The sequence below is a fragment of the Pungitius pungitius genome, chromosome 7 (assembly GCF_949316345.1).
Source record: "Pungitius pungitius chromosome 7, fPunPun2.1, whole genome shotgun sequence".
NCBI classification, from domain to species: Eukaryota; Metazoa; Chordata; class Actinopteri; order Perciformes; family Gasterosteidae; genus Pungitius; species Pungitius pungitius.
Window position 1 is genome coordinate 13,390,658 of NC_084906.1, and position 23,773 is coordinate 13,414,430.

The 23,773-nt window shown below is 40.2% G+C and overlaps 1 protein-coding gene across 2 annotated transcripts; it reads left to right on the top strand.

Moving 5' to 3' along the window:
* The first annotated feature begins 12,137 nt into the window (after window positions 1-12,137).
* srek1ip1 (SREK1-interacting protein 1) lies at window positions 12,138-14,704 on the top strand. 2 transcript variants are annotated; one of them, XM_037470528.2, is made up of 5 exons: window positions 12,138-12,339; window positions 12,754-12,801; window positions 12,977-13,126; window positions 13,229-13,307; window positions 13,572-14,704. In XM_037470528.2, the coding sequence occupies exons 1-5, from the start codon at window positions 12,315-12,317 to the stop codon at window positions 13,813-13,815; spliced, it is 546 nt and encodes a 181-aa protein (XP_037326425.1). In that variant the 5' UTR covers window positions 12,138-12,314; the 3' UTR covers window positions 13,816-14,704. The 2 variants fall into 2 exon arrangements, with proteins under 2 accessions (XP_037326425.1, XP_062419617.1); XM_062563633.1 differs by lacking the exon at window positions 12,138-12,339 and adding an exon at window positions 12,394-12,536.
* The last annotated feature ends 9,069 nt before the right edge of the window (window positions 14,705-23,773 follow it).

The window sequence follows — 23,773 nt, forward strand, 5'->3', positions numbered from 1 at the left end:
AGCACAGCACACCGACACCCGAAGAGGCACCGAGGCACAGAGTGAGTGGGGCTGCTAAGACCACTGGCCCTGCCTTTTTAAAGCTCCACTGGGTGTGTAGTGAGGACGGGCCCCGAGTCAGCTCATAGGCTTAGAGCAATAAAAGAGGGACGAGAACATTTGAGAGAGCCAGGAGAGAAAGAGAGAGAGAGAGAGAGAGAGAGGCTGAGACCACACAAGAGTTCTTTACCATCACAGCACCTCTGCTCACTTTGATTCAGTACGCACTACCCCCACTTGGTTGTTTTAAAAGGTTGCTCTAATTTGCCTGTTCTTCTTTTTCCTGGCTCTCCGACTCTGAACTACATACGATAGAAATTCGAATGGTTCTTTGATGTGGCAGTGTATACTGGGTATTTTTTATCCAGCAGTATTTAATAGGAAGAGAAGAAATGGCTTCCCAATTTGTGTTGGCATCCATCATGACACAAATCTCTTTTTCCATTTCTTTCACCCCATCCCCTGGAAAAACAGCCCAAGGGGGGGAAAGGGGAAGCTACCTAATCTTGAAATATCATTGAGAATGGTTCTGCTTTGCTTTTCATGTCAGGAAAATGGTCATATTTCCATTTCCCCCCCTACTGAATTTTTGCTTTTAAAAGACCCCAATATGTTACCTCCCTCACCAAGTCGTCTTGGCTTGTTCTTCTGTGGGAAGGGAGGCAGGGGGAGCATTCTCTCTCTGTGAGGTAGTGGAGACCGCCTGTGGAATGAAAATGTCTCTCCTCTACGCAAACAGTTAATGTGTGAAATGAAGTGAGTTGGGCCAACTGTGTTCCACACCGCCAGAGGAATCAAATCCCCAAGGAACCCGTCTCGCTTCGTGAACTTGTTAGGCGGAATCTCGTTACAACTCAGAGCCCTGGAAGACCTCTGCTTTTTTTGCCAACCGCTCACCCGTTGCCAACAGGGGTTTGCAGTTAGTCACATGTGCCTAATCAAGCCTGCAATAAAATCATAGCAGTGATCTGGGTAAAGAGGCCTCACATGATGCGGCCCACACCACATGAACTGGAAATTCCAGCAGCAGAGTGAAAAAGTAGGAACCCTTGTTGAGGCATGTCTTTCTTTCTTTTGCTTTTGATAGAAAGTTGATCTTGTGTTGGGAAAGTCTAATTAGTTCCACGCACAACAAGTGTAAACACCTGGTGGCTGTTTAAGGTCTCAGAGCGGATCATCCAGGTTGAGCTTTTGTTGGATGATTACACGGGAGGCTTGAATCCTTGTGAGAAGCCAGGGAACTCCTGGGAATTTAGAAAAACACAACAACTGTTGCAGAATTAAATGATGCCCAGCTATACACTTATTTCAAACGTGACCTGCTATGCATGAAAGATGTCCCAGGCATCTGATGGAGAGCAAGTGTATATTAAAGTGGGATATTTATAGTGCAGCAGATGTTGACTGTTGATCTGACAGAGCAGAGGAAACTTTACACTGTTGTCTTTTGGCTTCTCTGTCATACGTTCAATCTAATTTGCTGTTGTATATCTGAATAACTGTAATCTACAATGGAGATGGATATTAACCGTTAATAAAATGTAATTTTGAAATCCATTATATCGATTGCCTCATGGAAGTATGGAAGCCCATTTCCGCCACAAAAAAAAAAAAAAGAAGGGTTAGAAAGTCGAAATTATGACTTAAGAAAGTCGAAATTATGACTTAAAAAGTCGAAATTATGACTTAAAAAGTCGAAATTATGACTTAAAAAGTCGAAATTATGACTTAAGAAAGTCGAAATTATGACTTAAAAAGTCGAAATTATGAGATAAAAAGTCGAAATTATGACTTAAGATATGCGCATGCGCAGCTTCCGTGACGCGGTCACAACGTCGCTGGTTTTGCAATGTATACGCTATCCTTTGTGATGTTGATTCATACACGGAAATTAATACTGTTAGTAATCAGCGATGTGTTTTCTGTATTCCTCAAAGGGGGATGACGTTACAGCAACATCAACATAGCTACTGGTTTTTGAACCTACTGGTTTGGCTACGCGTGCGTGTTTGTTTTGCCCCGACAGCGGCAGAGGTTGTCTGCCTCGGTCACCTGGGGCCTGTTTCAATAAGGAGGTTCAACCAACTCTGAGTTAAAACTTGAACTCTGAGTTGACTTACCCTGAGATGGGAAACTCTGAGTTTTCGGTTACAGAACAGCTGAAATGAGTTAGTTCAATCAACTCTGAGTTGACCTACTCTGAGTTAAGCGCGTGGACCACAACTATAAAAAGCCATTATCAATGGAGCGCAGATATTACGAGTCACCATGGCAACAGCGCCAGACAAAAAGAGGTCTTCATATTTTTCACCAGCAGAACTGGATGTGCTTATGCAAGCATATGGAGAGTACGAACATATATTTTAAAAAAAAAGCAACACGGCTGCAGCGGCGAAGGACAGAGAGTTAGGAGAAAATAGCTGCTCGAGTCAATGCGTAAGTTTACATTTGATTTACTGTTATACAGTGTTGTGTGTAATTAATTTCTATGTAATCTAAAAACTGTAATTTAATTCCGTAATTTAAAGTAAAATCTGATGTAATTGCATTAAATGCTGCATAAACTATAAAGCAATTCTGTATAAAACAATAGTGGATTTAACATCAAATTTTAAAAGATATATTTTTTCAAGAATAATTCATGCAATTGTATAATGTTTATTTGAAAGCATTAAAAGTGCAGTTTCTTGTCTCTCCTTGTATTGTTCAAGTGGTTGAAGTTGATATGGGATTTAGAAAGTAATTAGTAATAAGTAGACCAATACTTTCTAGAGATAGTCATTATTACATTAATCTAATTACACTGTTGAAGAAGCCAGTTGTAGTTAGTAATATAAGTGACTTGCCCAACTGTTATAATATCAGAAGTGAAACTGGAAGAAGAGTGTGTTATTCAACCTAATTTTAATTTTCATGTAGGTGCAATCTTGCACATTAATACTGTGGATGGACCTCCTGTTGACATAGTCCGCTTCATTTTCGGAAGGTGCAATGATGGGAATATGTGTGCCATCAATGCATCCAACCACATTCGGAAATCCTAAAAGGAATTCTATTATTAGTTTACTTCCAGGGGTCGCAGCAATATGCTCTTAACTGAACGTCATTTATCAGGTTAGCCTCATTTAAACCGATTTATACATCACTGACCTGCAATCCTGTGAAACTCCTCTTTGATGGCTTTCACGGGTTTGTGCCCAGGAAACAGCACAAAAATTTGGAGAAAGCGCTTAAGAGCGAGGCACACTTTCCTTACAACTCTGCAAACAGTAGCCTTACTGATATGTTCTGCATCCCCAATGTTATACAGAAAACTACCATTTGCAAAGAAACGTAATGCAACGCAAAGCATCTGCTCGGATGTTAGAGCACGGCCGCGATGGCTGATGTTTCTGATGTAAGGATGGATGAGATTATGGATGTATCTTATTGACTGTAAAGAAAAACGGTACCGCTCAAATAAAAATGAATATGGATATGACAAAAAATCCACTCTGGGTCTCAAAATCCTCTCCCGACGTAAATGCAACTCCCTACGGATTAATGCAGCCTCTTCATCCACAGGATCGTCCATAAAAGGACATGCCATTTCATTCACTTGATTTGATGCGCTCTGCGTGACTGAAATGTGCGCAATGAATGAATACCGAAAGAATGAATGAGGTGATTAAATACCACTTCCTCTTTAAAAAAGGGGAGGAGACGAAATAAACTCGGGGTTTCCCGAAGAAAACCTGCTCCCGACCAGGTTAGGTTCACAGAGTAAGTTGCCATGGTAACTGACTCTGAGTATAAGTTACCTCTCTTTCTGAAACAGGCTTGACTTACTCTGCTTTCTCAGGTTTAACATACCTCCCATTCTGAAACAGAAAACTCAGAGTTTCCCTCATTTCAGGGTTAACATACTCAGAGTTTTCACTTAACCTCCTTTCTGAAACAGGCCCCTGATCCGTCACACATTCGCAAACATATTGCTGAAAATGTTCAAAATGCATCCCATATCCAATGCAGCGATTACGATTGTATAAGTGAGCACTACATCACTGCCACGTATAAAGAAATACAGAACATACAAGAACATACATTTATTAAAAGATCGCCGCAACCTGGATTCGACCCATGCAGTCGAGCAAAACAGAAACACTTTATAAGACAGCGGCGCTACGCCGTCGGCCAACCGAGCTGTCCGGTGCCGCTGCTGATTTCAATACGTCTTATAAAGTGGCACATCGTCAGTGGCAAGAAAACCTTTTGGTTCAGGGTGAGCCAAGACAACTGGTTTGGTGGCGTATCATGGAACACTTCCAAACATGTGTATCGATACTTTTTTCGCGAGGCTGCAGCCTGGAACCACCGAAACATTTGGACATAAGAGGATTTTATGTTCAGACGGTCATACAGTGACGTGCATCACAGACATTTAAGAAAGTAATTCAAGAAAATATATATTAATGAAAGATCGCCACAACCTGGATTCGAACCATGTCGAGCAAAATAACAACATATCCAGGACGGATGCCTTACGCCATCGGCTACTGGAGCTTAGAGGCTTTACGGCTGTTTTTTGTACTTGTCAAATAATTGCACATCGTCAGTGGCTAGAAAACCGTTTGACCTTTGGAAGCTGCGCATGCGCATATCTTAAGTCATAATTTCGACTTTTTAAGTCATAATTTCGACTTTCTAACCCATTTTTTATTTTTTTTTGTGGCGGAAATGGGCTTCCATATTATGGAAGTATATGTATTTTCAAATGGTGAATATTTCACTTTGGTATGAGACAACATTCATGCTGAGGGTTCTTTTTTTTGCACAAGAGAAAAGAGTCATAAGCTTGTGGAGATCATCGTATCTAATTGGTTGAATCCTACTTCAAATCCACATCTCTTTCTGAACATAACAAACGGCGTTGACGATCAAATGACCAACTCTCATGAGAGGATTTGGGGGGTTTCAGCACAACGTATTGGAGCCTTGGAGTTCCATACTGAAAATCATCCCCGTATCCCAGTTGTCAATTGGCAACAGAGTGAAAAGGGAGACGTTCAAGTTTCTTGGGAGTTCTTTTGAAAAAGTTTATTTCTGGGGGAAAGACCCTGCAAGACTGATATGTACAGACCATAAAGGGTTTTTAAAGGGTAAAGAAATATATACTAGTTTACAGTTACACAAATCCCTCCCCCCATGCATCTGCCCCCTGACTCAGACTCTCCTAAAAGTAAATTACCAATGCTATACGCCCCACTGCTTCCATTCCCTCTGCCAGGCTCCTTTCACCTATAGATTGTGTAAATTACAGTAATCAGTCAGATTTTCGCTTCAAGACTATAATTTATGGAGGGAAATGTTTAGGCTCAAGTCCAAGCGAGGATATTCGTGTGGGTGGTGCCAGACCACACACATACAATTTCAAAGAAAGAGTCAAATCCATTTCTCTGGCTTTTTAAAGATGTCCTATATGACAAAGGTGGTGGGGGATCAAGTTACGGAAATTGATGGCAAAAGATGTAAAGTTGTAGATGCTTAAGATGGTATCAAAACAAAGGGAGTGAGGCCGACGTCCAGTGGGGGAAGAAAACGCCGAAGGAGACTGATGGACTGCCAGAACTTAAAGAGAATAAAAACAGAGACGGCACTAGTGGAAAAATGCAATGATGCCTGCGATCTATTTGTAAGAGTGACCTCCAGAAGGCATTTGAGGAATATATCTTCAATTCAATTTAAAGAGGTATCATAAATGATGTAACCCCTTTTTATGTGAAGCACTGGTGAACAGCTGGATGGCCGATCATACAAGATTTTACTACTGACATGCAACTCAATTGGGGGACCATTACAAGTGAACTGCAAAGGTGCTCAAGAGCTCACAGCAGCTATGGCAAGAGATCGCTGCATTGACATCAAACATTTGATAGCTTTGAAAAGAGAGCCTCCTAATTTTTTTATTGTACTCATAAAGGAAATATGCTGTGTGTGCATGGGAGTTTGCTGTGTGTGCACGTGTACATGTGCGTGAGATAATGAAAGAGTGAATTAAAAAGACCATGCGAGCAGGACTAATGAAAAGAAAAGTCTGCATTTGTAGGAGACAGACTGTGTGTGTGTGCGTGTTGTTATTTCTGACTTCAGACGTAAAGGTTATGACGTGTAAAAAACTAAATTGCTGTGAATTCATATCCAGACTTTTAACTCCAGTTTTGCATTGAAGAATATAATGCATTTGACATCATGTCATGAAGAAAGGCTTTCATGGGCACACAGAGACCACATCAAATATTTGCTATGGGTTGCTAGTTTTCTATCCTAGGCCTGTTTTCTCGATCTCTTAGCAACATGATGAATAGAACATTCTGACTCACCTGCGTGGCCACATCTAGCGAGGAGAAGTTAACTGAACAATATTATCTTGCCCCTAAGCCCTAAAACCTCCCCTGTTTGTAGTATTTAAAGCTGTTGTAGTTCTCCCCGCTTTGCTTTTCTTGCTCCTCTTCTGCCTCTCCTGTTTTCTTGGGACTCCAAATGCCGAATAAATACAACCTGTTTCTTTTATACGTACGTACGTACATACGTTTCCCACCTGTCAAGGTGTCAAGAAAAAAAAAGGTTATTTTCCTTCCACCACTACAATTTTGTAGCTTTGGAGTGCATCTTATGTTTGAGGCAGAGAAGGAGGCGTAAACTCCCTTTTTGCACGGACATATCTTCACCACCAGCAGTACCAGTTTGGGTCAGAAATATCCATCAAATCAGAGAGCGGGCCCATTTCCCTCCTCACACTCATCCATCTTCATCCTCCACAATGCATTGAATCAATCCTTTGTGGACACATATCTGTCATCAGCTCACATGGGTTAGTTGGCCTTTGTGGTTTGCTGCAGGGAATGTTTGAATTGGTTTCAGAAGAGTCAAAAGGAGACAAAGGGTTTCAGGAAAGCAAGGAAATAAACAAGTGTGATGATATTATACATTACAAAGACATGACTATACAACAGATTTGCACTGATCCCCTAAATAGTGTGTGGACAACAGAAACCTTGAAAACAGTGAAATGCATTTGTATTCAAGAGACAATTGATTTAATCAATACACACAATGGACAGAGGCAGAGGCAATCCAACATGCACTGAAAGGTTCAGCAAGGGAGAAAGAGAGAGCCGGAGGAAAGATTGGTGATGGAAGGACAGAGGTGGTGAGGGAGCCCAGCGCAACCACCCAAAAAAATAAAATCAATTCCAGATGATTTTTTCGTTAACCTGGCAAGACCTTGGCCAGGAAGAAACACAAGAAAGTTGCCAAAAAATACTCAGCGAAATGATCACTTACTCTTTTGGTCAAATTAAATGAAGGCCAATAAGATCATTTTTCAATAAAACAGGGAAACCAATCAGTGTGGAACATCCTGAAATCAGAGTCTTGCTCTTCTTCCTCACAGTTTTAGTTTTTTTTGTTCTGAAATATGCCAAAAAGTGTTTCCTTTTTCCTACACGGCCACCCAGGCATGATGCTTGTGCTTGCGGGAGGAACATTGTGTAAGGTGGTGAGGTCGGGAGACTCAACGACTGGCGCTTGAGGTCAAACTTAGACTTTATTTATTTTATTTTGCTACTCAGACCTCCGTCCAAAACCATCCTCCACGGCGCCCTTGGTGTCCGCCAGGTGCTGACCAGACAGAGCATGTCAGTAGCGGAAGGAGAACTGCTGTTAGATGGACGCCGTCTTGTATTTAGATGGCGTGGTAGTACACATTTACATTTACAATTTAAGCATTCAGGTCACACACTGCTGCATGGATTACCAATAAGGAATGGGGTGGAAATATTCCGAGCAGTACACTGCACCATCTGGGGAAAGTGCATGTGAGAAATTTAAGAAAAATGTTTGTTGAAGAGGTCAATCATCTTTGATCCAGAATAAATGTAACACGTGTTTGTTGCTGCAGTAACATTACGAGTGGGCATTTTTATGGTTTTATTGTAACTGTTGAATGTTTTTATTGTTAAGGAATGTTTCTTAGTGACTTCACCCATAAACAGTAAAAGACATCATCTTAAAATATAAAACATACAGATGTACAATATCATATGAAAAAGCAACAAATACAGAGCTTGTTAAAGTGAGAGGTGTGTATACAAAGGGTAGAGAAGAAATAGCCGGAGGGAAGGAACTCAAACAGTTTGCGTCCGCCTCGGGGTCCTGGAGGCAAACCGGTCATGTAAGAACGGCAGATTGCAGCCAATTACCCTCTCAGCAAAGCCAATGATACGCTGCAGGCTGCCCTTGTGAAGTGCGCCCTCCTCGCTGGCAGGTTTAATTCCTTCACACTGTGTTGGCTGTTTGGGACGTTTGGATTTGCATTCGTCCGGAATACCACAACCATCTACCTTGTCTTTTGTGTTTAGCTCTCGGTCATTTAAGTCTGCTACCGGATAACAGATGGTCCTGTGGGAAGGGCTCGTCCACACCGGGGATGAGTCCAATGAGCTGCAACAGAATGACGGACTGCTGACTGGAGGTGTAGCGTTGGTGTGCAAAGAGAAGAGCAGCGGGGGAATAAAAAATACTGCTTTGGTGGGACAGTCAGGCAGGAAGTTTGCGATCCACTTGCAGGTGTGGTCAGGCACGCACGAACGGGAGCGCTTGTCCTGCAGCAGAGACGGCGATTGTAGAGTCAAAAGGCACAGATCCTGGCGTAGGTTCCTGCAGTGCAGGTGGCTGGAGGGCGAAGCGAAGGGCCGCGTGGACCGCTTTGTGCCTGTTGGCTCTGTACGCTCACTGCAGGGAGGGTGCTCAAAAGACTTCATAACCACACAGGTCAGGGCGATGGACCCCCGACCATTTGGTCCTGTTAATTCTTGGTTTATAGGGGGAAGGGAAGATGGTTGAGGTCTTGAAAGGGGTTGGTAAGTGGCATTTTTCCAGTGAGTTGTTGTTGTTTCAGGAAGACAATTAAATGCTGAAAGAACCACTTACTTAGCCACTTGTCTACTCTTTTGAGACGGGATTATTTAGCTGGGCTATCGAGTTTGGCTGTTTAGCATTTGAAAGGTCAGAGAACTACGTAGTATGTGGGCGGGAAACGTGAATCTCATCCTCCTGAAGCTTCTTTATGTTGGCTTCTGTCTTTGAGCGAAAAAGAGACCACCAGTTTTTATAGTTAATCCTGTTAATCATATTGAATGACCGGTTTGTACACACATGTACTTTGGCAGTATCTGTTTCACCCTTCTGATATAACGTGGTTTACTGATTGACAGTAAATTAGTGAGTACAAAAAGTTTTGAAATCTTGCTCAATAACGTTTTGCTTTTTTCTTTTGCTGCTAAAACGTTTCTTATAACGAAACATCCTGCTGCCCAATTCTTCTAAATCCTTGATGGGGTAATGTGTTTGATGGGGTAACGTGCAACATTCATGCTGGCAAAAAAGGTCCAATGCACCAGAGTACTCTGTGTGGGGGCCAATGTTTGAAGCTGCGTATTCAACGTTTATTTGTGGCACAAACTGGATTCTGAAAAAGATTCAATACTGGCAGACAAGGAAATTCATCAATTGACCAGTGAAGTGAAATCAAGTGAAGATTGTGTTAATCTTTTACTTTCATTTTTGGTTGTAAACTCATTACCAACTTTTCATCAGATATTTTGCAATGAGTTGTGTGAAGCTTCACTTTTTTGCTTCTGTATAGTTCTTAACATGGCCATGGCTGAGGTGGGAGCGCACACAGTTATGGCCAGAGAGCAGTGTTAAAAATATCTAGCGGCAAATGGAGGGTGCCATCCCACTCCTTAAATGCAGTGAGTAATGACCAATGATGCTTAGAAGGTCCGAGAAAAGTTTTCGATATTTACTAAAAGATGTTCCAGCATGTTAAATATTGTTTTTCTTTTTACTGGAGAACTATAATTACATTTATACAAATTACCCTTTTTGTTTTCTAGACTTTAACAGATTTCAAAAAGGAGAACAGTATTGTTAAAGGCAGGGTCAGGAATAAACTTAAGTATAGCCCCTGAGGAACATTTTATCAGAGTCTTATCCATGTAAAGGAGCTTGTTATGATGTGCAGAAATGAAGTAGCTTGTCAGCAGCTTCTAATAACGCCCTCCTTAAAGGCCCAGTCTATTCTATGTGTCCAAATACGTCACAGATATATTCATCTATACTTTTGAATAGCAGAGAATACAGATGTAAGCAGTTATTGACTTAACTGGTGAGTGTGTGTTGTGCAGTTTCCCGTCATGGGCTTGAAACTGGAAGCACATGTGTTATTGTATCAATTTGTCTTCATTCTCTGTACTTTCAAAGTAAGTACAGCCTATTGCATCCAACAAAGTGTCTCTCTCGCTTGGTCTTTGCACCTTCCAGTGGTTGAAAAGTGAATTACTTACTTTGGAAATATGACAGGAGATATTGTGTTCAGAGAAGACAGGTATCTGCAGATAAAAAAAGATTTTTGCAAAGATATGGCACAAGATAGAACCACCATCACAAGAAGGATGGTGGAAGACTGACTCAAATGTATGATAAGGAACTGCTAACTCACAGAATAAGAGGAGCGATGTCGTGACAAGTGGGAGAAATGGAAGATCACGATAGCACAAGATAAGTGCACTTGAATATTTCACATGATTTATCCTGTTTGAGAGGACAGAGTAATGCTGATCGCTTTTTCTTCTTTCTTTTCTTTTTCTTCTACATGTGTTCTGTCAGTGTTGAAAAGGCAAATAATAAAGGGGAAAAAAGTCAATTCAAAGTATGTCTACACCACATAATACGGAATTAACTTGAATCAATGTATTATTATTATTACGAATGAACCATTCATTGATAAACAATTAATAGTTTATTAACAGAAAGCACAGATATGATTTGCTTGGGTAGAGGATTTGCCAAGTTGGATATAGCTAATGCTGTTTTTTAGATGAGATACTGTCACGATGGAAAATAAACACTGAAACACTGAAATAACTTTTTTTTACCAAATGAGACAAGCATTGTCAAACAGAACAAACTATGAAAAATGTCCTCGTCTATATCAGTGGAATTACGTCTTAAAAGCTATTGCAAATAATGATCTACAATTTCATCACTTCAGTCATGCAAAATAAATATGGAACAAGAAAGACTTTTAAGAGTGACGATAAAACAAAAATGTTTACAGTTCACTAAAGTTCCAATTTACATTTTTTGTGATGGTATACTTCTACATCTGCTTCAAAACAAGTCCCCATGTGTGGAACTTTTAAACTGTTGGGAAGCTTATTATGCGGCTTCACCGGATTATGCTACACTGACTGCTAAATCTGTCCGTTTTTATCATAAATCAAGTTAATTACAGTATTTGGCAGAAAGGTCACTGAGACAGACGTCATCAAAAAGACCAAGATTGTCTGTTTGTTCGTCTGTGTGTTTGTGTGCATCAAATTCAGACATGATGACAAGGGCATGAGGGCCACACATCTGTCCACAATAACATTTGTCGGTATGGCTGCCTGCCCTCAACTAACAATGACAAAAACCACAACTGGCTTTACTGGGAAACCAATTAGGCGTTAGGAAAATATTGTTTTGGAAAATGGTTATTTTTAGGAGAGTAACTTAAGAGATTTTTAAAATTATTTTCAAATCAATTCCAAATTTCATTTTAACGAACGGTTTCCTCAACCATGTTTACACACATATTAAATTAACTTATGTTATCGTTTTTATTGCGAGAATAGTTTAACGTAAGTTTTTAATATTGTCCAATGAACCACAGGCTCGGTCATAATACTAACAAATGAATATGTGAGCGTTGACGACCAAACACGTAATACATGCTAGCTAAAGCCCCTTGCACTTAGTTGTTTAGATAGAAGCCTGTTCATTATGCATAACTGTGTAAATAAAATCCAGACTATATAAATAGTTCTCATCACATCTTAAGTTCTAAACATTGTGTTTGATGATTTGTTCATTTGATCTTACCTAACTGTGTATTGTCTATTTGCATTGTTTTTTTGCAGCTCTTCAACGCTACTGGCTTTGTGCGAGGCTACTAACAGGTCCTTTAAAGCTTTAACCAATGCAATCTGTTGCTCCCGACTCCAGTCCACTTGGGGGCGACAACACGACAGCAATTCAGTTTGCAAGTCGCCAAATGAAGGGACAAAAGAAGAAGACGAAACGAGTAGCTTGTTCAACAAATGTTTTCGGCCGACGTTATTTTAGAGTGAAGACTGGTGGATATTTTAGTTGATTTGCGCTCTAATAACGTTCACCTTTCCGGCGTCGCCATGGAGAACGCAATGGCCGCCCCAGGTTGGTATGCGACGTCCTCAGTTTAATAAATCGTGGCGTTCGCCCCGGAAGTATAATAATGGCGAACAAGAGTCGGGACATGGCTGAACAAAGTGGCGCTAGCGTTGACGTTAGCGCAACGTGTTGTCTTCACACACACAGATGACAGTCGGTGTAACGTTATTTAACAGTTTACATGGCGATTCATAAGCAGCGAGGTGACTGCGAAGTTAAGTCAGAAAGAGTCGTAGCTGCTCTTAAAGCTTAAATCTGTTTTCGTTTGTTGCCCCCCACCCCCCCTCTCATAAGAAATAAATAACAGAGCCAGTCACTTTAGCTACGTGTTCGCTTGGTAATGTACGCACTATTTAGCTTCTTCGTGGACAATTTGTTATTTCAAACACTAACACACGTGTATTTGTTAACATCTTCTAGGTCCTAATAAGGACAACATCCGAGCTGGGTGCAAGAAATGTGGATATCGTAAGTACAGCTTCGACATTTGAGTTATTAAAGGAGGGTTTTATTTGTATTATGACTAATAATCTCTATTATTATCTTCAATTATCTCAATTGCCAAATGAAAACCATAAAATTGTTCATTGTGGTCCATCCATGCCCTCCCGGACTGGACCTGGACTATTTTTTTCTTTCTCAGCGGGTCACTTGACCTTCGAGTGCCGGAACTTTGTCAGGGTCGACCCACAGAAAGACATCGTCCTGGACGTGAGCAGCACCAGCAGCGAGGAAAGTGAAGAGGACGAAGCACCTGCAGCCCGAAGCAATGAGAAGCTGGGCCGGAGTAGAGGTAAAAAAAAAAAACACCCTCTGGAGCTTTCACGTTACTTTCAAACAGCTGGACCTACTTGCTTATGTATGTTATGACCATTCGGTTTTCAAATGTTTGCAGGTTCCCGTAATGATGAAAATGATGCGAGAAAAGGGCGACACAAACTGAAGAAGAGCAGCGACAGAAAGTCAAGAAAAAGGTATTTTTCCTACCTTGCACTTTTGCTTTCAATCCACTCCCACCCTGTACAACACTGTTTTATACTTTAATTAGTGCTGGAGAAAATCATGTCTAAGCGCTTCCCAATGCTCAAAAAAAAATGCAGTTAAAGCATGAAATCATTGTCGGCGTTAATTTGTTACTACGTCAACGCATTTATAACACGTTAACGTGCCCAGCAATAACTTTAATGCTTGGTTGTTCATTTGTGATGAATTGATAAATGTTTTGTTCTATTCTCCAGATCTAACTCATCAAGTGATGAGACCACAAAGAAAAAAAAGAAACGCAGCAGGTCCCACTCGTCATCAGAGGAGGAAGGGGGGAAGAAGAAGAAGAAGAAAGTGAAAAGTCGGAAGAAGAAAAGCAAAAAGAACAAAAAGGAACACGGGAAGCATCAGAAGAAGAGAGAGAAGAGGAAGAAACAAGAATCCTCCTCTTCCCCTTCTGCATCTTCCAGCTCGAGTGAATCCTCAGACAAGGACTAACTGTACAGTGTCGGGATCTCTAATATCCATGAAAAAGGTGCTTTGCAGACATTTTCTATAAGGCACGTCGCCTCATCAAGGATTTAGATGGTTAATTAGTTCAAAAATACCCTAGAGTACATTGCCTACAGCAGATATGTTTCATGCCATCATGTCAGTGGAAAAAAACGTTGTTTGAATGCTCTAAAGAAATTTCAAAAACATGTACAAATCCAGAGAATCCTGCCTTTCACAATGTTCTTGCATGCAGAGGGATCTGTTAGTGACAGCAGTTTCTTGTCATACATATTACTGAAGAAACCTCTGAGGTTCTTAAGTAATAAGTTTCCAGATGCTGTCGTTTAGTTTTTACTGCTATACATCTTGTTTTCTTAAAAAATAAAAAAAAATCTTTAGAACTTGTACCCAAAAATATAAAAGGTATAAAGAGGTCAAATTTAAATTCCAAACATGATTTGACAAGAGTTGCCAAGGACAAGTCATTTTTATTCTGTGGCAGATTTCCTTTTGTCAACTAGTGAATTTTAGACAAAAGAATGTCAGACTTCTTATTTTCCGAATTGGCTTAATGTTTAATTTGTACTAGGATGCCCTTCACATAAAATGAAACTCCTAGAGGTACTTGTGAGGCCATGTGTCTGCTAGTCATGTGATTATTGTCAAAGAAGGGTTCTCATCTAACCTCCCTCATCTCATGACCTTCAGCACATAAATTTGGTCATTTATGAACTTCATTCCAAAGCATTGTGTGTACATTTTTCGCTGTCATTGTCTGAGCCTCTTTATACAACCTTGTTTATTTCATATGCCCAATATACCACTTCTTAAGTCTACTTTTTTAGTCATCCTCATTAAGTGTTTTTTTATTGTAGTAAAATATATATTTGTATCTCTTCTGTGTCAAGTTCATTTTCTCCTGTCGAGGGCAGCATAACCTTCAAAGTGAGGGCAAAGGAAGGTAATCTTAACAATCTTTCTGAAATTTTAAGAGGAGATGAAATTGTGTGGCTAAGAAAATACAGAAAAACATTCAATCTAAATCTATCAAGTTAAACACTGGAAAAAGTTAGGTATTTGTATCCAAAGCAATTTGTTTTCTAATCTAATATGACTAAGTTATCCAATGCCTCACATTCTATATGTATGTGTGGTAAAATGCGTCAACACTTAAATGTTTATGAGCCTTGATTTGGATGTGAAGCACAGTAACTACACAGATCCCTGTATCATGAACCATTCATACGTTTGATATGAACTTTAATTGAACAGGAATGTGTGCTGGAGGAGGCAGAAGGAATACATTAGGTATTAAATAGGCATTCACACACCAATCTAAAATACTAAATGTAATTGGTACAGCCTCACACTGCAGTCTGTATCTTCACTCCACCTAGTGGTCATTGTGTGTAATTGGTCAGGGACTGAGCTGAATCCATTCAGTTAGCTGCCATCATGTTTACTGATAATGTGCCTTGGTGAAGGACAGACAGACATGTGTGACTCTTTCATCACTGCCTGGCTCTCGCTTCATTTCCCAAATAATCCCAAATAGACAGAAGATGACTATTTGGCTCAACTTCCTCTTTGCAAAGACACCTGTCTCAAACTGTGAAAGAGTAAATGTCAGTGGGGAAATTACTTATATAATTTACTCAGGGAGATCCAATCCACGTAACCCCAATTTCACACTACCCAAGCATGCGTTCATGTACTGAGGAACCATCATGGTCAAAGAACAGGTGCAGCAAACCTCACAAGTTACAGGAATTATTGATTCTATCCCACCACCCGCACGCTGTCAGCGGGAACATCGCAAACTAAGAATTTTTTGAATTTCACTTTGCATTGGGGAAGGGGATATCTCCTGAAAGACCAACAGCTACATGCATCGTATTTAGACAGTGCCACAATATGCATTTTATACTTGACGGAGGCGATAGCACAGGTAAAACTCGAAAAATTTGAATATCATGCAAAAGCTCATTACTTTCAGTAATTCAACTTATAATAGTTTCACCTTTTAAGTTGAATTAAGTTGAATAACCTGTAAAGTCTTGACAAAAGAAACTTGGAGAGTGGGAAACTTCATGATTGCCCATATGGTGAGAGGACGACTTGCTGCAGAGGAACAAATCGAGTTGAAGCAGTGCTGCCATGTGCAGCCACACTGAGCGAACCATATGCTGTTTGCAGAAGAGAACCACTCCGTTTGCCTGTTTTCATCAGCTCATTGGCTTTTATTGAGCCTGTTGGGCTGTAGGAAAGCAGCGAGCAAATGGGACTCCACTCAGCCATTTAAATGGAAACAAAATGATCAAAAGGGATCTTTTAGGGAGCTTAGCTGCAGCAGAACGGGGATTCTGCCTCCATGTGAGCATCTTGATGTCAAACTTTCCTGCACAGCAACGGACCAGAATCACCCCATTGGGACACATACGAACCCTCGTTAGCGTCAAGTGCGTTTTCAGCGTATGCATTTGTTGATTTAACTGTAGTGCTGTGCGTGGGCTTCTGTGCTGCTGTCTGTTTTTAACCATTCTTGCTTTTTTTTTCTTCCAGCAACGCCCTGCTTCAAATTCACACACTTACATTTATCTGACCTGGGAGCGGCCCAATACAACCACAATCTCCTGCTGGAGCCAGTGCACTGCTCCACGTACAGTTAAGGGCTCGGCTCAAAGGCACTTCAGTGGTACAGCTGTGGAAGAAGGATGTGAAATTAAACCTGCAACCTTTTTGGTTGTGCGCCTGCTTCTCTTGACCTTAAGGACACCACCGCTACACAGCAAAGCATAACATCCTCCCAGAAATAAAATGAAAATCCCTTATGCTGCACTTTGGTGGGAACAACCCAAGCTGAGAGATGGCGCCGGGTTTGCATCTGTAACCACTGTTGAAATATTATTTCAGAGGCAAGCCGTCCCCGCATCTTGGAGCACATTGAGACAAACCCTTTAAAAATGCATTAGGACCAAGGGGGAAGTCAGAGGCTATACATTTGCAATGGATTTAATTCCTGCATCTTAGATTTCGCTCGTCTCTTCCTTTCCTGGCTCCAAAACCAGGCTGAATGTTCTAAATGACCTGTAGGATAAATAGCCAGCAGGCTTCACAACCCCAGCCATCACAAGTGGAGGCTGTATCAAATCATTCGTTACAGGAAGCATTTTTGACATTCTCCCAAAACCTGCTGAGACAGAAAACCAGAAGAGTCTCTCTTCAACGCGCTCGCTTTGGTCAAAAGCTCATTTTGCTGAGGGCTGTTATTACCGGCCCGGCTCCTTCCCATTCAGAGTGGAGCTTGTTCATATAAACCTTGAGGTTTTGAGGCATCGCTGGGCGGACTGGGTGGCTTTCACCGGGAAATTAGAACAGGGTCGCATTGGATCCCGATCCCGTCTTTTACGGCTAACCAGTTGTTGGAGCGGGCTGCCAGGGGAGGCGATGGTACCGGTTCTGGAATACGGGTCAGTCAGAACGCAGGATTTTCAGGCCTTTCTGCTTATCGTTTCATTTCTTCATCATTTTACTTCACAAAAGTCTCTCCAAGTACGTCTTAATGATTTGAAAAGTATATTATTTTACCTTAATTATCTTTGCATAAACGATGATATAAATGATCCATTTTTTTGCATGTTCATACTTAAAATACATATAAAAAGCTTGTTTAAGTTTAATCTCCACATGAAAAAGGGGATGGGTGATATGTTTCTGCCAAGTTCACTCTTCGCTGTATCATCATGGCAACTTGTAAATTACCATAATGTGCCTGTAATTCATTTCCCACTGCATCTTCCATAATAATAATAATAATAATGGTAGGTATTCATCCCCGTAACCCGTAAGCTTACTTTATTTTTTTCATTGGTTCTATACACTCCTTCCCCTCATATAAGAAATCTTTGAACACGATTCAAACTTGCAGGCAAAATCAGCCTCTTCCAACAAGGGTTCTGTCATGATGTGTTCAGCATCTCAGCACCTCACTCTCAATACAATTAACACTATTTGCAGTTACCTTTTGTAAATGAGGTCTATTTCACTCGGGCATGCAAGTGACTTCTTGCTCCCTTTCTGACCAAATCCATCCGTCCCACTGAGGTCCAGAAGGTGGCAGGAGTGGCCCTGCTGACAACGTACCGGCAGGAAAAAAAACAATATGTGTCACCAACCACTCGACAGCTTCAGCACCACAGTCTTTCCTCACTGCTCCTCCACTGACGATGGACTTTTAACATGTCCCCGACATCAGACACATGTGTACTTTTTCAAAAGATGAACAACATGGTGTCATCTCTGTGTCGGGACACATCTGCTCACTCTTAGTTTAAATGTTCTTTCCATTCCACATTTATATGGAAAGTGTTGCGTCCTTGTTCTGTTCTGTGGGGGGTTTCTGTCCCTTTGTTTAAGAGAGACATCAAACGAGGGCAGGAGGGGCATAATGGCTTGAACTTGATGTCCTGTTACACTGTCACTAGCCTTTTTTTCCGTTTGAAGGAAAACCTTAAAATAAGACAAACTGGCACAGATGTCGTCACTTTTTGTGACAGATGTTAATGAATGTTTTTACAGTCTGTTGGTTGCTTCAAGTGATGTTGAAGGTGTTTACTCCAAGTTTAGTGTTACATGGTGTTTGTTTTTCCAAAGCATACAACATTTTAGTACATTGTACTTATATGCGCCCGGCATATCATCATTTTTACATTTTGGGGAGGAATTTCCGTTTTCTCTGCAAATTAAAGCAGTACAATACACTACCACTGTACAAAGTGTGTTTTAGGATGATACATTTGGGTTAAAGCAAATTGAAATGTTGGAATTTCAATCTTTAAATTGCCAGCTTCAGAAGATTGCTTCTAATCCAACGATCAAATCCAACATTCTGTCGAGCAATTAACTTTGAATTGTTTCATCTAAAGAGCAGTATCTTGCCCATAAACCGCTCCAATGGCAAAATGACGAGATGTGTGTTATTTTCGAGGTGAATTTGTTTGTAAGATTGGAAAAGAGAAAATGAGGAGTTTGCAAAGGAAAGGAGAAGGAGGAAAGCCTATTAGCCAGTAGGAGAAAGTAAAGTCCTGTACGACAGTGTTTATTTTGCACTTGCTTACTAAAATGTTATTCAAAGGATTGATTATTTATTCTGGCCTGTGATGAGCTTAGCTTTAGAACACCGATGCCGTTTAATATTGTAGAAATTAATTTGTACATTCTGAGATAATCACCTCTATTCTCTGAGCCATTTCCCACAGAACAGCCCTGTAGGAATATCCTTGTGGTTCACAGGCTAGTTTATCTTCAACTTAAGAGGGGCTTCCTCTTCCAACCACTGTCAGAAAATAGCACAACCCTAACAACCCCAGTGACTGTCTTTATGGGAGTTTATGGGAAAACTGATCCAGAATCAGTTTGAGTCATTATTGTGGCCAGACGTGTAGTTTCCTACCACCCTGCATCATCTACAAGGTAATATGAGAAAAAACAAGAAGATCTATTTAGTAGCTGTTTTAAATATTTGTTAAATCTCAAATGTATTACTTGCTTCAATTATAGCTTTTGCATTGACCTCCTTTGTTTACATTAAGCACATGGTGAAATAATTGATTTATAGATTCATTTAAAGATGACCTTAAACTAATTATTGTATTTTTATCCAGATGGGCTTCCATATCCTACATTGTTTGTCATGTCCCATCAGAAAGAGTTATAAAAGTTTCCTGATGTGGCATGTGTATCGGGAGGACGATGTCGAAATTACACACATACAAATCCCCAGTGCAAAAATAATTAACATCAATTTGATAGGCTTAGGAAAAGATCATTCTGGGTTAAAAGAAATTGTCCCACATTGCTTGTACCCTGCTAATTTTTTTCTCAAGATTTTGCAAATGTAATATTCTGCACCAGAGTAATTCTTTCAAAGTACTTCTACTACATTTTCTGTCTTGAGGTTTTAAATAAGCTTATTTTTATCACACAAATAGGAACCAATCCAGCACTTGTATGAGGCTACTAATTGCCACTGAATGGCCCACACCAACCTGGGCCATTCATGGGTTTTTAGGTCTGAGCTAGAGTATTGTCATTTTTCATTCATGACTTAAAACGGACCAGTTGCAAAAAGAAGCACAGCCACAAAGATGATGGTAACCAGAGATGTTTTCACAGTAATTCCCTCTTGGATTTGGGTAAAACCACGCCCGCAGCACATGGGAAAGTCAGTTTACTTAAAACAGTGAACAGGGGAAAAAGAGAATGAAAGACACAGATCTGGAGGGAAATTTGGAGCATGAGAGCATATGATGATAAAGTCTATGAGACATGCAGTTAAAGGGCTGAAAGTGGTGGAGAGATTTAGAGCATCATTTACTGTATGAAGTTCTGCTTCCCGATTTATTGCGGAGAAGATTCACACATCAGTTTACAATGAAACTGAAAATGAAAATATAAACATGATTCACTATTAAAACACTATTACCACCTATTTACTCTGGACAAATTGAAAAAAAAAATGTAGAAATAGGTTAATGGCTAACAGACTTTTGAACCTTACTGTGATACAGTTAACGATGTAAAAAAGTATTTTCACACCTACTGAAACAAACAGTTTCACTGGATCCAGGTATTGTCCAGCTTAAGCTTGGAGAGTATTTATGCTAGGAGAATTAAAAAGGAAATATTTATAACATTTATTTTAAGCTTATATCTCTTAATAATATCCATACCCTCATGTGTTGTCCTTTGTGGTTATAAATGCAAAAACACTGTGGAATCTGACCTACTATCTTGTATGATAGATTGTGTAGTTTTACGTGGTTCTGTTTTTACAAATCTCGGAACCCTGATCATGACAGATGTGGCTAAGGTATATCATGACCATTAATACTAGATTGAATACTTTATTTTACAAAGCATGGAATTCATTCCACCCAAAAGCAGAGGAATATATTTCCAGCAAGAAGACCTTGATTTCTGCATGCATGCGACAATTAAATGCATGCACGTGAAAATTGGTGTTGTACAAAATGTACAAATTGGTTGTACATTTTCTATATTTGAATCTGAAAAGTGGCAATGAAGCATTGGCTCTACAGCAATGCTTGTTTGCATTATTGAAATGACAAACAATTAAACTGGTTCCTGCAAGCCGCACACAAAATGAAGAAGAAGTTGCAACAAATGCAAACTTTCTTTCCATCCTTTATACACACAAACACACAACTTGATACACGTTTTCAGCTAAATTACCAGCCTGATGCAAACCATAGCACACTAACAGTAAAAATAGCGTCGGCACTGTCCTTGGTGCTGAAAACTTCCCCCCAGTCATTTGAAAAAACAGTAAAAAACAACAACAACGCATTTGCTTCAAAGATCAGAAATATACATCTCAAAGAACCAAACACTCATTTTGTGTCTTATATTATCAACTTCTATTTAGGTTTTGGATTGATTCTTTAAATGTTACTTGTTTCTCCGAATTTAAAAGAAGACTCCAACTTAATTCTCAGTCAGAGAATTAATTCTCTAATTCAGAGTTAGTGCGTGCCTCCCTTTGTGTTAACTTCCAGGAGCTGGAATTTACTAAATGGCGGCATTTTAAAATCCTGGATCAGTGTTAAAGAGGCATAAAATGGAAGAGAGCAGTTTGTTTAGGGGTTAAAAAGGCCAAGGGAGAGTGAGTCAGGTCATTCCTGATATGTGATTCTCTTCAGTCTTTGATGTTTACTGATGCTTCTGTCCTGAGTGCTGGGTGGATTACTCTTATCCGTGTGTTTTTCCCCACTAGAGTTAACATCTAATCTTTTACTGGGTAAAGGGTTCCATTTCCACCAGGATTGCTTATACATTCTTTGGATAAAAGAACCCACCAAGTGGACTTATGTTTAGCGTCGGCAACAGATGAGATATGTTCCTCTACCGGACTCCTTTAAGGTGGGTGGGCAGCTACAGGTAGTAGCCGAGTGTGTGTGTGTGTGTGTGTACGCGCGCACACGCGCACGCAGAGGTCATACTCTTAGACAAGGTCATCCATCAGTCCAGGGCTGGCCTGGTGCTGAAAGGGCCAGTGATTGATCTGTGCAGGGGATTGGCCGCGGCCTGCAGAGGGGCACGTCACTCTCTGTCTCGGCTATGGCTAATTATGCCAGTGGGGGTTGTGAGTAATGCAGTAGTTCAAAAAATAGCCGGCTTTTCTCTTCCTGGGAAAAAAAACCTGCCAATATATCATGATTTTTACCCGATGTCCGGTCCATTTTTCATTTGATTATTTTTGACTATTATGTTTCTTTTATGTATTTCAATATCCTGGGTTAAATTTAATAATTAATCCCAAAAGTGTTTCAGTATACAAACTATGGGAAAACATTTAGACTTTACAAAAGGCATTTGAACTATTAGAAAAGTGCCGTAAAGAACCATGTGTAAACATTAAAATGTTGTCACCTGAGTCGTGAGCCGCCTTGCTGATGACTCTAGCAGAGTCACTCTCTATTTAAATATGTTGCAAGAATGTTAATTTAATTTAAGCCACAATCTTTTCTTAAACCATTCAATAGTTCAGTCTGGACCAAAGAGATAGAGTAACCAATTAAAATTGCCATCACGAGAATAAAAACTTGGGTTTGAAAAACATGGGTTTGCACAGTAGTGGGGGCCGATGTACACCATGACTTTGTAACACAAGGTAGTATGAGGGAGCAGTTCAATCATCAATCAAACGGGATTTACATTCTCAGTGCTTTGTGCTGTGTGTGGCAGCTGCAATTTATCTCTGATTAACAATTCAGCAAAGTTAAGTGCTTCTTCATCTCCATTCTGGTCCTGTCGCCATAAAATCAGGAGCTGCACCACAGTACACAGCAAAAGCTTAAGAAATGGGAGAAAGGAAGGGGGGCGAGGTTGAATGGTAGGACCTGGGTAATGGATGGCTGCGGTGTGCGTGTGTGTGTGTTTGTGTGTTTGTGTTGGTCCAAACGTGTAACTCTGTAGAACTTGCTTCACTTCAACCCCGCTGCGCTAACTTTGTGCTGGATGTCTTCGCTCTGAGGGCCACTGCCAGAAGGGACACACTCCTACACACTTGATTCCTCCTCAGCTTGACGTTTGCCCTTAAGGCCGGATGAAAACAAAAATAACAAAACAACAACGCGGTAAGTGAATTATGTCCTGGGTGGGGGTTGATGCAAAGGCAGAATGTATTATTGATTGATCTACTCAGACGTCAGTGTTTGTAAAAAGGTCCCAGTAATTGGAAACCAAAGCAGTCAACCTTGAGGTTTTTCCACATTCCTGTCTCCCCAAAATCAATTTAAGCAATTTTAAATTGATGATGTCACTATTTTGATCACAGCAACAGTTTGATCTTCAGGCTGCCAACTCATACTTTAAAAGAGAAACGTACTCAGTGACGGGCTCTGGAATCAAAAGATTAAACTTGTTTCCTTTGGACCTGCAGTTTGACAGATTGAAATAGATTTCAAAGCGGTTCGGTGAGGGAATCATTTCACTTTGGCAACATCGAGCAAATTGAAAACCTGAAATAATCGGATACCTTTTTACAGATTCTCTGATCTTGGTTTAGACGGTGGGTACTGTTGTGATCTATTATCAAAGAAGTTTAAACATGGGGCACAGGAAACTGATCTGTATTTTAAAGATGTAGCTTCCGGCTGAGACAAAGACATCCTGCTTCTGAAACGATCCTTTTTATTCAAGGCTGAGTTTCACCACTTTGCCATAACTTTGGGAAGTAATGATTTTCAAAAAAATACAAAGATCTAATTAAAAGGAGTCCAAAGGTGAGTAGGAATGAATATTTGTATGCTTAAGTGTCATTTATATGTACATCAACACCAAAATGTACACTCAAATACACCTTTAGACATAAAGTTATTATATACACATATAATTTAATTTAAGAAGTCATTCACCTGCCATGAATCTTGATTCAAAA